General features: G+C 43.1%; 2 protein-coding genes across 6 annotated transcripts in view; one reads left to right on the top strand and one right to left on the bottom strand.

Annotated features, from left to right (window-relative positions):
• The window catches only part of LOC121567671 (protein CASP), a 159,557-nt gene extending 156,057 nt beyond the window's left edge, over positions 1-3,500 (bottom strand). For 4 of the 5 annotated variants that reach the window (XR_006001147.2, XM_041877873.2, XM_041877874.2 and 1 more), the window contains exon 1: positions 3,360-3,500. Coding sequence is in view for 4 of the 5 variants with exons in the window: in XM_041877873.2 (XP_041733807.2) it covers positions 3,360-3,422 (63 nt within the window). In the remaining variant the exon portion in view is untranslated. The remainder of the gene's footprint in view (positions 1-3,359) is intronic. The other variant, XM_041877876.2, reaches the window with a different exon arrangement.
• Positions 3,501-12,381: 8,881 nt separating this feature from the next.
• LOC121568499 (alpha-(1,3)-fucosyltransferase 4-like) lies at positions 12,382-16,586 on the top strand. The gene is made up of 2 exons (XM_045220931.1): positions 12,382-12,475; positions 15,649-16,586. The coding sequence occupies exons 1-2, from the start codon at positions 12,382-12,384 to the stop codon at positions 16,584-16,586; spliced, it is 1,032 nt and encodes a 343-aa protein (XP_045076866.1).
• The last annotated feature ends 277 nt before the right edge of the window (positions 16,587-16,863 follow it).

Genomic DNA, 16,863 nt, shown 5'->3' with positions numbered 1-16,863 from the left:
TAGCTAACAGCTCAAAGCACTCTCTATCCCGGGGAGCCAGAGACAGACTAACTAACAGCTCAAAGCACTCTCTATCCCGGGGAGCCAGAGACAGACTAACTAACAGCTCAAAGCACTCTCTATCCCAGGGAGCCAGAGACAGACTAACTAACAGCTCAAAGCACTCTCTATCCCGGGGAGCCAGAGACAGACTAACTAACAGCTCAAAGCACTATCTATCCCAGGGAGCCAGAGACAGACTAACTAACAGCTTAAAGCACTCTCTATCCCAGGGAGCCAGAGACAGACTAACTAACAGCTCAAAGCACTCTCCATCCCAGGGAGCCAGAGACAGACTAACTAACAGCTCAAAGCACTCTCTATCCCAGGGAGCCAGAGACAGACTAACTAACAGCTCAAAGCACTCTCTATCCCAGGGAGCCAGAGACAGACTAACTAACAGCTCAAAGCACTCTCTATCCCAGGGAGCCAGAGACAGACTAACTAACAGCTCAAAGCACTATCTATCCCAGGGAGCCAGAGACAGACTAACTAACAGCTTAAAGCACTCTCTATCCCGGGGAGCCAGAGACAAGACTAACTAACAGCTCAAAGCACTCTCTAACCCTAACCCGGGGAGCCAGAGACAGACTAACTAACAGCTCAAAGTACTCTCTATCCCGGGGAGCCAGAGACAGACTAACTAACAGCTCAAAGCACTCTTTGTCCAGTAGCTGTTTCTCATTGAGGGAATAAAAAGTGCCACAGATCAAATGAGGTTTTAATGGCCATAAACAGGCAGGCTGCTATTTAAGCCCTGGACACACGCAACAGCTATTGATGTTGGTTCGGTTGTGCTGCTGTTACAGAATATATGACCCCAAAAAAACTACCCAATGTAATGCAGCAGCACACAGGGGAGTCATGCACCCAAAAACCCTGAGGGGGCACAAAGTATGTGAGGATGGCTGGGGAGAGGTTCGGAGGTGCCCCCCCGTCCGTAAGTTGGAGAATTTTGAATTTTTCAAACACCCGAAACACATTTTTCCTGCAATCTAGAGCCATAATCATATTGCAATGTAAAAAAAAAAATGTATATTTTTCTGCATATTTAAGCATAATTCTTGAGCCATCTGTATTCTGACGGGTGGTTCTTTTTTTAAATAAACAAAATATGATTCTCTGAATCTCTGCTAAAATCTGGGTAAAAGATTTAAAGGAATGCAAGTCTTATTCAGTACATTTATCTTTTCTAGTCTACCAACCTTAAGTCTGCCACCTAAGATACTCAGACAAGATGGCTGCTATAATAGTTTTTATTTATTTGTTCACCTTTATTTAACCAGGTAAGCCAGTTGAGAACAAGTTCTCATTTACAACTGCGACCTGGCCAAGATAAAGCAAAGCAGTGTGATAAAAAACAACAACACATAGTTACATATGGGGTAAACAAAACATAAAGTCAAAAATACAACAGAAAATATATATACAGTGACGGGTGTGGATAACTTGATTGACAGCCTGAAATGGCTTCTTGGCAGCTAGTGGGAGATTGGGAACCTAAATAGGCTAGCTAAAGCCAACTTCAGAAAATTGCTAGGTGGCTTTTATTTTATTTTTTACAGGACAGATCTGAGGGTGCACCTGTGCCCCCTATGGGCATGACTCCTCTGGCAGAATCCACCACTATAAGCACCATTTTCTGATCAAAGGGAGGCAGCTAACAAGTTTGCAAACAACTGACAAGCCTGAGTACAGACAGACAGGCCGTGATGATCAGAGATTCTCCTTGGAAGGCAGCACATTGGGAGCAGGCAGCACAGTGGGAGCAGGCAGCACAGTGGGAGCAGGCAGCACAGTGGGAGCAGGAAGCACAGTGGGAGCAGGAAGCACAGTGCGAGGGCCAGTAAATAAGATGTCATCAATAATAGCCAGTGAACGTTCTGAGAGCACACAGCTCTGGCTGGTTCCTCTCCTCCAGATAGGCCTGCTGGCCTCTGCTCTGCACGCAACCAGATTCACTGTCCTGACTAACAGCTTCTGATGGGCCTTTGCCATATTTACCCAGGGCCTTATCACAAACTTGTGTGATGCATATTTCATGTCCTGGCTGTGCAGTGCAGTGCACTGCGCTGGCAGTCAATGTATCAAAAGCCAGATCCCAGACAAATGTGGACACTCCACTTCAAAGAGGGAGAAAAAAATAAAAAAGAGGACGGAAAGGGAGGGAGGATGCAAGTTACTGAAATAATTTCATCTGTAGATGAATCACAGGCAACAGCAGAAGGGATCAAATACATTTGGATAAACGGAGATGAGCCTTGATTATAGCGCATGAGTGCAGCATAGTCAGCATATGGCCAAGCACACATTTAGACTACAGCCCTATTGAACGTGATAATAATAATAATAATAATAAGTCATTTAGCAGACGCTTTTATCCAAAGCGACTTACAGTCATAGATATATTCATTCTTCCCCTACTACAAACAAATCGGCTGTTTCTTTCCTCCCAACATGGTGCATTTCCACCCCCAACCAAATTGAGAACCTTCCTGACTAAAAAAGAATTCATGTTATGCCACAAATATAACGTAGATTGCTAGTAAGTAAGCCACATGTGGCACCGGTCTTGCATACCGATACAATTTGCAACACTAATGTTTTTGTGTTCGTTAAAAATGTAATATAATGCCAGATGAGAAGAGCGCGTAATAAGGGTTTAGCAAGCTGCTGCCTGGACGGAACTGCTGTGCTGCAACTTATCCGAGTCGACAACAACACAACCTAGCTTTAGCTATGTTAGCAAAAACAACTAGCTAGTTAGGTCAGTTATCACTCAAATGCAGCCGAATGTGTTCAAATCTATTGGGCTAGAAAGTTACCGTCAAACTCAAACTTGTCTAAGCGTTTGGGTCTGATCTGACAGCTCCAGAGGACATCACTGATAACACAGCGCCACCATCGTAGACGCACTTCATGTTTTTTCTCCAAAGACCAACAAACCCAAGCTCCATACCAAGCTAACAAGCAGTTAGCTGCCTAGCTACTTCATGCTAAAAAGTTGACAAGGAGACATGCGTGTATTTCTGGGGGATATTATGGTCTGCTCCGGACCCAGAATTGTGTTTTTATGCTGTAACGACGTTACCCCCCCACGCCATCGCCAGGGCACCAGCCGATCGATGGGAATTGAACAAAGAGGATCAATTTCTGATCAGCGAGAAAGCCACTTTCATCAATGCGAAAATAGGTCTCTCTACAAGCGGATCGAAATACCGACAGAAAAGCCATTCGAACCCAAAACATATTGTCAACGCAGCGAACTTAGCAAAAAAAAAAGAAATTGTACGAAGCAACTCAAAGTAGAAAAGACTGACCTGCAGTAGTTGTAAATCAAAGCGTTTCCAATATTGAAACATTGATCCCGCATTGGCCGCCATCTTGAGGCATATTGAGACGGAATGAGAAGCTGACAGAGAGAGAGAGGGTTAGGGTTCAGTGGATGAGCAGAAAACACGGAGCGGAGCTATCGAACAGTCCCTTCGCTTATTGAACAGTGTCGAGGAATGGACTTTATTGAACGGGAACCTACTGTATTGAATACTGCCACGGAGTAGTGTGGGAGCTGGCAATTTTCTAGAGGGTAAAATGTGGACTGGATTTCTACATGGCTCGCGAACTGATGCTCTTTCTTAGTTATTTGATACATTTACATTTACATTTTCGTCATTTAGCAGACGCTCTTATCCAGAGCGACTTACAAATTGGTGCATTCACCTTATAGCCAGTGGGATAACCACTTTACAAATGTTTTTGGGGGGTGGGGTAAGGGGGGGTAGAAGGATTACTTGATCCTATCCCAGGTATTCCTTAAAGAGGTGGGGTTTCAAGTGTCTCCAGAAGGTGGTGAGTGACTCCGCAGTCCTGGCGTCGTGAGGGAGCTTGTTCCACCGTTGGGGTACCAGAGCAGCGAACAGTTTTGACTGGGCTGAGCGGGAACTGTGCTTCGCAGAGGTAGGGGGGCCAGCAGGCCAGAGGTGGATGAACGCAATGCCCTCGTTTGGGTGTAGGGACTGATCAGAGCCTGAAGGTACGGAGGTGCCGTTCCCCTCACAGCTCCGTAGGCAAGCACCATGGTCTTGTAGCAGATGCGAGCTTCAACTGGAAGCCAGTGGAGTGTGCAGAGGAGCGGGGTGACGTGAGAGAACTTGGGAAGGTTGAACACCAGACGGGCTGCGGCGTTCTGGATGAGTTGTAGGGGTTTAATGGCACAGGCAGGGAGCCCAGCCAACAGCGAGTTGCAGTAATCCAGACGGGAGATGACAAGTGCCTGGATTAGGACCTGTGCCGCTTCCTGTGTAAGGCAGGGTCGTACTCTGCGAATGTTGTAGAGCATGAACCTACAGGATCGGATCACCGCCTTGATGTTAGCGGAGAACGACAGGGTGTTGTCCAGGGTCACGCCAAGGCTCTTTGCACTCTGGGAGGAGGACACAACGGAGTTGTCAACCGTGATGGCGAGATCATGGAACGGGCAGTCCTTCCCCGGGGAGGAAGATCAGCTCCGTCTTGCCGAGGTTCAGCTTGAGGTGGTGATTCTGTCATCCACACTGATATGTCTGCCAGACATGCAGAGATGCGATTCGCCACCTGGTTATCAGAAAGGGTAAGTGTATACTGTTTGGTTTTCACTCAGAAAGCACATGCTTACATGTCTTACTTACATACATCATTGGTTTTATATATTTTAATGACAACTTTAACCATTTATCTTTAGGCTGTGCACTTCCAGTGCTTATCAATAAAATGTGTAATAGTAGGAGGACACACATGCACACACCAAATTAGGACCCATTGGCAGTCGTAATCATTCACGCCGTAAGCATTGCATTGTTGACTTAAAGGTCCAGTGCAGTTAAAACTCATTTTCTTTCTCATGTGTTTTGTATTATATTGTACAACAGCTGATGAAACTAACACTGCAAAAGTCCGGGAAAACTCCAGGGTTGGATGGCATACCAGGCGAGGTATAACAAACCTTTTTTTGATATACTCAGAGGACCGTTATTAGCATGTTTTAACCACTCCTATGTAAATGGTAGATTATCTGACACTCAAGAAGAAGGTCTGATCTCATTATTACTGAAACAGGATACAAGTGGAAAATATAAAGATCCAGACCATTAGAAAAAATTGGAGGCACCTTACACTTCAGTGTTGTGATGCAAAAATCCTAGCAAAATGTATAGCGCATAGAATTCAAAAGGTATTGTCGGACATTATTCATTCTAATCAGACAGGTTTTTTACATGGACGATACATTGGAGATAATATAAGGCAAGTACTGGAAACAATAGAACACTATGAAACAATAGTACACTATGAAACAATAGTACACTATGAAACAATAGTACACTATGAAACAATAGAACACTATGAAACAATAGAACACTATGAAACAATAGAACACTATGAAACAATAGAACACTATGAAACAATAGAACACTATGAAACAATAGAACACTATGAAACAATAGAACACTGAAACAATAGTACACTATGAAACAATAGAACACTATGAAACAATAGAACACTGTGAAACAATAGAACACTGTGAAACAATAGAACACTGTGAAACAATAGAACACTATGAAACAATAGAACACTATGAAACAATAGAACACTATGAAACAATAGAACACTATGAAACAATAGAACACTATGAAACAATAGAACACTGAAACAATAGAACACTATGAAACAATAGTACATTATGAAACAATAGTACACTATGAAACACTAGAACACTATGAAACACTAGAACACTATGAAACAATAGTACACTATGAAACAATAGAACACTATGAAACAATAGAACACTATGAAACAATAGAACACTATGAAACATCTGGGAAGCCAGGCCTACTATTCATAGCAGACTTTGAAAAGGCATTTGATAAAGTACGACTGCAGTTTATATATAAATGCCTGGACCATTTCAGTTTTGGAGAATCTCTTATAAAATGGGTTAAAAGAATGTAAAGTAACCCTAGGTGTAAAATAGTAAATAATGGCTATTTCTCAGAAAGTTTTAAATTGTCAAGAGGAGTAAAACAAGGTTGTCCACTATCGGCATATCTATTTATTATGGACATCGAAATGTTAGTTATTCAAATCAGATCCAACAATAATATCAAGGGATTAGAAATCCAGGGCTTAAAAACAAAGGTGTCATTGTATGCTGATGATTCATGTTTTATTTTAAATCCACAACTTGAATCACTCCAAAGCCTCATAGAGGATCTAGACACATTTTCTAACCTCTCTGGATTACAACCAAATTATGATAAATGTACTATATTACGTATTGGATCACTAAAAAATAAAAAAAATTACATTACCATGTACTGTAGTTTACCAATAAAACGGTCTGATGGTGATGTGGATATACTCGGAATACATATCCCAAATGAAATAAATGATCTCACTCCAATATGTTTTAATAGAAAGTTAGCAAAAATAGATAAGATCTTGCTACCATGGAAAGGTAAATACCTGTCTATTTGTGGAAAAATCACCCTGATTAACGCTTTAGTATTATCCCAGTTTACCTATTTGCTTATGGTCTTGCCTACGCCTAGCGAACAGTTTTTTAAATTATATGAGAAAAAAATATATTCCATTTTATTTGGAATGGCAAGCCAGACAAAATTAAATGTGCCTATTTATATAATGAATATGAATTCGGAGGACAGAAATTATTAAATATTAAAGCATTAGACCTATCACTAAAAGCTTCAGTCATAAAAAAGTTATACTTAAATCCGAACTGGTTCTCTAGCAAATTAGTAAGATTGTCTCACCCCATGTTCAAGAATGGCCTTTTTCCCTTTATTCAGATTACAACATCTCACTTTCAGTTATTTGAAAAGGAAATCATCTCCCAAATATCACTATTTCTAAAACAAGCCATAGAAAGTTGGTTGGAATTTCAATTTAATGCTCCAGAAACGACAGAACAAATAATGCAACAAATATTGTGGTTAAACTAAAATATACTAATTGATTAAAAAAAAACATTAATTTTTTGAAAGAATGTTTAAAAAAGGTATAATCTTCGTAAATTATATCATAGGTAGGACTGGTGGAGCTAACAAAAACATATGGAAATGTCTGCTCTACCCAAAATTACAACCAAATAATTGCAGCATTACCGCAAAAATGGAAGAGGAAAGTGGAAGGGGGAAAAAGTAAGGAACTTGTCTGTCGGCCTTACATTAAAGACCATAATTGGTGAAAGAAAATTGTGATAAATAAAAAAGTATACCAGTTTCATTTAAGGACCAAAGGATTGACAGCCATCCCATATAGATTGCAAAATAGTTGGGAAGAGATTTTTGACGTACCGATTCCATTGCATAGTGTTTATGAACTGATAAGCAAAACGATGCCGGATTCAAAACGTATAAATTTTCAATTTAAATTATTATACAAAATTCTTGCTACCAATAGAATGTTATTTATATGGGGGATACAATCTTCCCAGCTCTGCAGATTTTGCTACGAAGAGACAGAATCATTAGATCATTTGTTTTGGTACTGTCCATTTGTAGCTTGTTTTCGGTCATAGGTCCAGGAATGGCTAAAGGATTGCAATATTTATCTGGAGCTAACCCTGCAGATAGCACTACTGGGTGATCTGAAAAGTCATAGTCAGTCGATCAATAATATAATAATACTTTTAGCAAAAATGTTTATTTTCAATTTACAATCTGTAGAAACTATGAGAATAGAAGGGTTCAGAACTTTTGTGAAACATCGCAGTACAGTTGAAAAATATATGGCAAATATAAATCCAATATGGATGGTGTTAAGAGATTGATGGGAGGTGTTGAATTGAGCTGAAGGATGGGACTAATAACTAACAACAACTAATAACAACAAGATAACTATGTAAGACATACTGTGTCCATAATAAGTATATAGGTTGTAGGTTGGGAGCTTTTGTGAAAGAGCACAGTTAGAAAGATATGGCATATAGAAGCAAACCGGATGGACATCATGAAAATGATCGGAGAGGTTAAGGTTGAGGGTAGAGGAAGTTCAGGGGTAAAAACAAACAAAATATAATTATTGTAAAATGTATCATAGGTACACTTCAACTGTGAGAGACGGAATCTAAAACAAAAATCCAGAAAATCACATTGTATGATTTTTAAGTAATTAATTTGCATTTTATTGCATGACATAAGTATTTGATCACCTACCAACCAGTAAGAATTCCGGCTCTCACAGACCTGTTAGTTTTTCTTTAAGAAGCCCTCCTGTTCTCCACTCATTACCTGTATTAACTGCACCTGTTTGAACTCGTTACCTGTATAAAAGACACCTGTCCACACACTCAATCAAACAGACTCCAACCTCTCCACAATGGCCAAGACCAGAGAGCTGTGTAAGGACATCAGGGATAAAATTGTAGACCTGCACAAGGCTGGGATGGGCTACAGGACAATAGGCAAGCAGCTTGGTGAGAAGGCAACAACTGTTGGAGCAATTATTAGAAAATGGAAGAAGTTCATGATGACGGTCAATCACCCTCGGTCTGGGGCTCCATGCAAGATCTCACCTCGTGGGGCATCAATGATCATAATGAAGGTGAGGGATCAGCCCAGAACTACACGTCAGGACCTGGTCAATGACCTGAAGAGAGCTGGGACCACAGTCTCAAAGAAAACCATTAGTAACACACTACGCCGTCATGGCTTAAAATCCTGCAGCGCACGCAAGGTCCCCCTGCTCAAGCCAGCGCATGTCCAGGCCCGTCTGAAGTTTGCCAATGACCATCTGGATGATCCAGAGGAGGAATGGGAGAAGGTCATGTGGTCTGATGAGACACAAAAATAGAGCTTTTTGGTCTAAACTCCACTCGCCGTGTTTGGAGGAAGAAGAAGGATGAGTACAACCCCAAGAACACCATCCCAACCGTGAAGCATGGATGTGGAAACATCATTCTTTGGGGATGCTTTTCTGCAAAGGGGACAGGACGACTGCACCGTATTGAGGGGAGGATGGATGGGGCCATGTATCGCGAGATCTTGGCCAACAACCTCCTTCCCTCAGTAAGAGCATTGAAGATGGGTCTTGGCTGGGTCTTCCAGCATGACAACGACCCAAAACACACAGCCAGGGCAACTAAGGAGTGGCTCCGTAAGAAGCATCTCAAGGTCCTAGAGTGGCCTAGCCAGTCTCCAGACCTGAACCCAATAGAAAATCTTTGGAGGGAGCTGAAAGTCCATATTGCCCAGCGACAGCCCCGAAACCTGAAGGATCTGGAGAAGATCTGTATGAAGGAGTGGGCCAAAATCCCTGCTGCAGTGTGTGCAAACCTGGTCAAGACCTACAGGAAACGTATGATCTCTGTAATTGCAAACAAAGGTTTCTGTACCAAATATTAAGTTCTGCTTTTCTGATGTATCAAATACTTATGTCATGCAATAAAATGCAAAATAATTACTTAAAAATCATACAATGTGATTTTCTGGATTTTTGGATTTTTCTTATTTTTTTGGATTTTTTTTGTTTTATTTTCTGGATTTTTTGATTCCGTCCCTCACAGTTGAAGTGTACCTATGATAAAAATTACAGACCTCTACATGCTTTGTAAGTAGGAAAACCTGCAAAATCGGCAGTGTATCAAATACTTGTTCTCCCCACTGTATGTGTATGTATGTATGTATATATATATATATATATATATATATATTTACAAGAAAAAAAGCATATGGGGGATTGGAAGTGATGCAGACAATTACATTGATGGAAGTTACAATCTATCTGCAATATTAAAGCTGATCTACCCCATATAAAAAATGAAATAATAATAACAATTTTAAAAAACACTGTAAAAATGTGAAAAAATAGATCAGTCTTATTTCCTGATAGTTTCTGGTTAAACATACAATCTACACAGGACCTTCTATTCGGCAGATTTTGCATGTGTGACGAGTACTGAGGATACGAAGAGGCAGGACGCAGACGCAGGAATCAACAATGTAAAGGTTTACTTAACACTGAGCAAGAGAACAACAAAGAGCAAGTACACGACAAGACACTAACAATCACACACAACACAACACTGAACAGTCCAGGGCTTTATAGGGGTGGTGATGAGATGATGAGGTGCAGGTGCGCTGGAGGTGATTAGGGTGCGTTGGGTTTCCATTCCGGTGTTGCCGAGGTGGTGCGCTCAGACCGGTGGCTCAGTAGACTGGCGAATCAGAGCGCCGGAGGGGAGCAACGGGAGGAGATGTGACAGCATGGGTGGAGCTTCAGCTTGCCTGGTGACATCACCAGGCGGTAAATTAGTTAATAGACCTATAACAAAGAGAGTTAAACCTTGCTGCCAATAACAGCTAGTTTTCAGTTTTCCCCTCCCCGCTCAGACTACTCCCAGACAGTCCTAGCAAAATTATTGCGTGAGAAATATGGTGCTTTCAATACAACTGCGAACTCTGAAAAAAACTAGGCCAAATCATGATGTCAGTGATCCTCTAGTCGGAAAGTTGGAGCTCTAGAAATATTCCAGAGTTTCCGACTTGGAATTCTGAGTTGGATGACGATTTTTCCAAGTTGGAGCTAGTTTTTTGCAGAGTTCCTAGTTGTCTTGAATGCACTGAAGTTTGAGATTTCCGAGTTCCAAGATCCAAGTTCCTAGCTGTTTTGAACGCGGCAATCCGTTTTGATGCTAAAAAAAGCTATTTTTGTTTCTTTTTGAGCATTTTAATGAAAAACTATTACAATAAGGTACTTAATTGTTACCCAGAAATGATTTGATATTGAGATAAAAACAGCTGCATTGGTTCTTTAAAGTGTTGCATTGTTTTGTATTTTTAGACTTTTTTATCAACTGGAGGGCTGATTGCATTTTCCAATTGAGTTATTTGTGTGGAGGCCACCCAACTGACAACCCTTTAGGCTAATGAGGCTTTTAATGGCGTCTTTGTGAGCCTGGCTTTTAGGCTGTCAAAGTACATTTCATTGCTTTTTTGTATTCTAATCATGGATATTTGATTCTTTCACAGCCAGTAGACTTCATGCCCCGAATGATAAAAATAAACCCATGAATTTGCTGCAGAGCCAAGATATGGTGCCCCTTCAATTACATTTGGAGGATATTTTTTGTTTCTTAATTACTTCACTTCATCATTGATTACACGGTTAAAGCTATTTTTAACAGTTTGTTTCTATTCTAAGTGAGGGAGTTCAGGGCTGATATGTAGTTTCATACTTGACTTAAGGCCATAATTCCGGGAGAAGAGCTGTTTAGTTAATAAATCCCCCTCCTCATGTGGTGCTGTTCTGTCTGTCGACTTAGACTTGTCCTAGGTAGGGTGAGATGCTCCCCAGTCCAACCAGAAAGACACATTGGTGAGAACACCTACAGGGTTATGGGTTTCTGTTGTTATTCTTGACTTATCTCACAAAGGAGCCACAGGAAGGGGGAACTCGATTGTTTGTGTAGTGAGATCAGATGGAGCAAAGAATATTGTATATGTTAGCTTCTGGATGTGCTTGATCTGCTGATGTGTCATTTTTAATTTTACTTTGAGCAAGCAGTTTATGTAGTATGAAAATGTATGCACTCACTAACTTTAAGTCGCTCTGGATAAGAGCGTCTGCTAAATGCCTAAAATGTAAATGTACAGCCGATCTGAATTCCAAGGCTGAAAGGGGCCGTCAGCCATATCTCCTTTCCAGAGTGTGCTGTTGAAACAAACAGATCTTCTGTCTCTCACCCACAACCTTTCACCACTGTCTCACTTTCTCTCCTCATTAACTAAGCCTGTGAGGGCTGATGCTCTTAGCAGGCCCCGGCCGTGGTTGTGGGGGAGAGGCAGAGATGGATGTGTGGCCCTGGGGGGCCTGGAATTGAGATCACCACCACATGCACATTTTAGTAATTTAGCAGACACTCTTATCCAGAGCGACTTACAGGAGCAATTAGGGTTAAGTGCGTAGTCGGCTCAGGGATTCGAACCAACAACCTTTCAGTTACTGGCCCAACGCTCTTAACCGCTAGGCTATCTGCCGCCCCAGTAATCACGTCAGACAGCTAGGGAAGGCTGAACAAGATCATCATCGTCCGGCGGTGGAGTGAATCGCCGGAACGGCACTTTCACACAACCTTTGACCCCAGGGGTCACCTCTGATGTCAAGATGAAGGTCAGGGGTCAGCGAGGGCCTCAGTGATCAGCACACTCTCAGAGCCCCCTCTGCATTCTCTCTCTCTCTCTCTCTCTCTCTCTCTCTCTGGGGTCTCCCTGGAAATAATTGAGACATCCCATCCCCTGGGAAAGGGAGAAAAAAAGAGAAATGTATAGAAAGAGAAAATCGCTAGAGATGAGTGAAGAGCCTGGGGCCCATCCTGAGGCGTGTGTCATCACACACAACCACACACGACCGGAAGACAAACACATTGACGATGTCATGTCCTGTAAAATGAAGAAGAGCAGAGAGCCTCAGTATCCTGGAATATACTGCATCTCTACTGGTGGTGTCTAGTTGGTTAGTCTTCTGCCAATACTTTAATGGATTATTGACCTTACCAGCACTAACCAATCAGATCTATCTGTGCAGGAAACCAGTTTATCTTCATCCCAACATGGTGTTCAGTCAGTGTTCTAAGTCATTCATGCAAGACTCTTCCTTGTATGTATGAACAAAAATTATTGTCTGGAAATAGAACTGTTCACATGAAAGAATAGCTAAATAATGCGGAGAGTACAAGGCTCCTTATGGGAAATGGGAAGTACTACTGACTGGGCTGCTAGCTGTCGCTCTCAGAGGGGGGAAATAGGGACTGGATGTTGGGAATGGATTGGGGACTCCACTGGAGACGTTCTGCTTCTGGCTTCCTCCTCTCATAGTGTGCATGTGTGTGTGTGTGTCTCTTCTCACACAACGGGACAGAACAATGAGACTGTCTGTGCAGTCTGCACACCCTGACAGGTCTGTAGAGAGAGTTAGTCTCGCTTGTAGGTTGTTTTTCTAGCACAGAACTGTACAAGAACACAAAGCTCACATCTCAAATCTTACACACTTTTCCAATCTCTCTCTCTCTCTCTCTCTGCATCTTATCTGGTCTTTTATTCATTCATTTAAATAAAATATGGATTCTCTGGAGGCCAGACAATTTTAAGAAGACTAAAGTGCATTATGGGTAGGCCCATGCATTTTAAAACAAGCACCCGGTTAAAGGCCTTGAGACATTTCCTTGGTTTTAATATAAATTCACTTTTCTTCACCTTGATGTGTGTCATATGTGTTCTGTTTGAGTGTATGTTCTTCTGTTCCTAAATACCTCTGAAATACCAAAAGCAATTGATGAGGGGGGGCTCCCCTGGGCGAAGGGAGCCCCCTGCTGGACTGTATGGAAATCAGCATCGCAAGAGGAAAGTAGCCTACTCTCGCCATAACATGCAAACCTCAGGTCATAACATGCAAACCTCAGGCCATCTCGCATGTTGATTTCTCCCCATGCTGCAAATGTTTCCCGTGGTGCAGAGGGCTATATCGGTCAGCTAATACTGGCAAGGCCGGCCTCCTCATTAGGCAGGAATAGGCAGCCGTATAGTGCGTACGGCCCAGTGCATCACTGGGGCCAAGCTTCCTGCCATCCAGGACCTCTATATATCAGGCGGTGTCAGAGGAAGGCCCTAAAAATTGTCAAAGACTCCAGCCACCCTAGTCATAGATTGTTCTCTCTGCGCCAAGTCTAGGTCCAAAAGACTTCTCAACAGCTTCTACCCCCAAGCCATAAGACTCCTGAACAGCTAATCATGGCTACCCAGACTATTTGCAATTTATTTTACTGCTGCTCTTAAGTTATTTGCTTGAATCTTTTACTTATCTATTTTTTACTTAACACTTTTTATTAAATTTTTTATTTTTTAAAAGAAACTGCATTGTTGGTTAAGGGCTTGTAAGTAAGCATTTCACTGTAATGTCTACACCTGTTGTATTTGGCAAATAAAGTGTGATTGATTGATTGACCAGCCTTGAATTGGCCCAAACGTAGACGTCTATAAATTACTTATTTTCAACTTTCATTCAGAACCGAAAATGAACCTGATTTAAACTTCCGGAAAATACGTATTTTTCATCGTCCAGAAAAGATGCCTTTTCAAAGTCCTGAAATATATGTATTTTAAACATACAGAAAATACCTTTTCATCTTTCATTCATAACCTAAATTAAACTTAACTTCAACTTCTGGAAAATAAGTATTTTAGATGTCTTTTGAACTTTATTTTGCTTACTAAGACTATTCTAGTTTTGAAGGGGTGGCAATAGTTTTGTCTCGCCTAGGGCAGCAGAATGGCCAGGACCAGCCCTGAATACAGGAGTAGTATAGGCCCAGTGCACTGCTTTTGTGAATATTTTGTTTGGGGGGCTACTATATGTGGGTTTGTGTTAAAGCCCGACACTTGTCTGACCAATGCATGTAAACAAATATTTACTATCTATAGCTTGCTCACACCATATTAACCTCGATTTCAGAGGTTTCAAAGATAACAGGAAGGAACCAGTTCAGATCTTTATTTTGCTAGTCGGAACAGTGGAATGGAACAAAAAAAATAATAATGGTTCTGTTCAGAACAAAACGACTGGAAAATAATTTCAGTACCAACCCCTGGTCCAAGCACAGTATAGGCCTAACACAGTTATCAATAAAGACCCCACCTGTATAATTACCCTCTAACAAATTAGTAAACGCATGCAGTTTACCACATTTGCGCTCACGAATTACACATTTAATTAGATAACAGAATTGGGAGTATCTGTGATTTTTTTCCCCCTCTAAATGATGTCTATCTATTTTGTTCACTTCGCTTTTCTTGAGCCTGTGCCTCCCTGTTCTATGGATTCTACCAAGAGGTCTGGGTTTTAACCATAAAGTAAGATCGTTGTTGGTCCAAGCAGTGCTGCCTCTAGGTTACATAGCAGCCCTCACCCTGCGGGACAGCGTGTTTACTCTTGCTGTCCTGAAAGAGCCCGTGAGGGCTACAAAGACCCCATTCACCGGTAACCGGAGGTCGCATGCTGCCTGCCACGTCAAGTGTTTGCGCAGAACGGTGTATCTGTTTGCTCATGCATTCACCAACAACACAGCTTAGGTAAAACTAGTCTACACATTATTAAACTCCAGTGGCAGAGATCCTTATCTCTCCTTACAGAGCCAGAGACAAAGGAACAGTAGGCCTGACTTAAATGTTTACCTGAGAATGGGCCGACTGGTTTTTCTCACAGCCAAGGCATAAAGAAGGAGGACCGTAAACTTTTCTCCTTGGAATCCCAGGTGAAAGAGATTCTAGGCTACACCAGGTGCGTGGAGAGGAGAACGTGACAGGGAAGTGGACGTTACGTTTCTAGAACTTCTGGAGTTAATGGACATAAGGGCTGGAAGTTTGATGGATTTCATGGAGATAACTCAGTGGGTAACAGGGGGTCGTTCTACCTCTCACAGAGCCGCTAAGCGCCCCGGTCTGCGCCTAAGCAAAACACGTAGAGTGACTGTTCTGAGAACATCATGCTCGTGGGTGTGTTTCGCCGCTCTCGGCTGTTCGCTTTTTTTCCTCCTTGGAGTGTGTTTGCTCAATCTCCCAGACCCGCGACTACAACCCCTCCCGCTCACTGGAGGTGAGCCCAGAGATGTCACCCTTCTCCTGTGGACGCACCCCTTCGGCCACTACCGCAGACTGCCGGACTGTGAGGCGCGCTTTGGGATCCGTGGGTGCGCACTGACCGACGACCGGCGCATGTACCAAGGGGCTGACGCCGTCATCATACACCACCGTGAGATAGCGACCAACGCCACCGCACTCCCGGCAGACCCACGGCCCCGTGGCCAGAAGTGGATCTGGATGAATTTTGAGTCCCCGTCTCACACACGTGGCCTGCGGCGGTTCGAGGGCGTGTTCAACCTCACCATGACCTACCGTGCAGATTCGGACATCTTCCTCCCCTACGGCTACCTGGTGCCCCGCCTTCGCCCTCACGCCAACGGCCCCCGGCGGCCCCACCTACTGGCCTGGGTCATCAGTAACTGGTCGGATTCGCAGGCCCGCGTGGCGTACTACCGCCGGCTGGCTAACTACGTTGGCGTGGATGTGTTCGGGCGTGCAGGTGTGCCACTGCCAGAGGACAGCACTGTGGTGCGCACGGTGAGACGCTACCAGTTCTATCTGGCGTTGGAGAACTCACAGCACACCGACTACATCACCGAGAAGCTCTGGAACTCCTTACTGGCCGGGGCCGTTCCTGTAGTTCTCGGGCCGCCGCGGGAAAACTACGAACGCTTCCTCCCCCCTGAGGCCTTCATCCATGTGGACGACTTCCCCTCTCCCCGCTTGCTCGCCCAATACCTGCTGCTGCTGCGCCGGAGCCCCGCCCTCCTGCAGAGACACCTGGCCTGGGGGAGGAGCTACAGCGTGCACCTGACCTCCTTCTGGGCGGAGCATTACTGCACAGCGTGCCGCGCCGTGCGGAACCACAGACTCCGGACTAACACCATCACCAACCTTCAGCGCTGGTTTGAGTCCTGACCTGTGACTGCTTTCTGACCTTCCAATATGTGAACATGATTGGTCAGGTATCTAGCCACAACCCGGTCTGCAGCAGGGACGACACCATAGGAACTGTCTTCAACACCATTTAGCAAGCAGTGGATCACAGGAATAAACTTTTTTAATAACATCACTGAACTGTGATTCACATGTCTGTTACTTATTTGTATTAGTCGGGGTTCAGTAGTGTTCTGAAGTGAGTTGTGTCAGACTGTATAAAAAAACAGAGGAGATTCCTGACACACACACACACACA

The sequence above is a fragment of the Coregonus clupeaformis genome, chromosome 6 (assembly GCF_020615455.1).
Source record: "Coregonus clupeaformis isolate EN_2021a chromosome 6, ASM2061545v1, whole genome shotgun sequence".
NCBI classification, from domain to species: domain Eukaryota; kingdom Metazoa; phylum Chordata; class Actinopteri; order Salmoniformes; family Salmonidae; genus Coregonus; species Coregonus clupeaformis.
Note: the sequence above shows the minus strand (reverse complement) of the source record. Positions and strands in the feature narration are given on the sequence as shown.

Coding starts and splice junctions, on each gene's coding strand:
- LOC121568499 (XM_045220931.1), top strand. CDS start 12,382: ATGAGTGAAGAGCCTGGGGCCCATCCTGAGGCGTGTGTCATCACACAC. Junction 12,476..15,648: donor CATTGACGATGTCATGTCCT/GTAAAATGAAGA, acceptor TCAATCTCCCAG/ACCCGCGACTACAACCCCTC.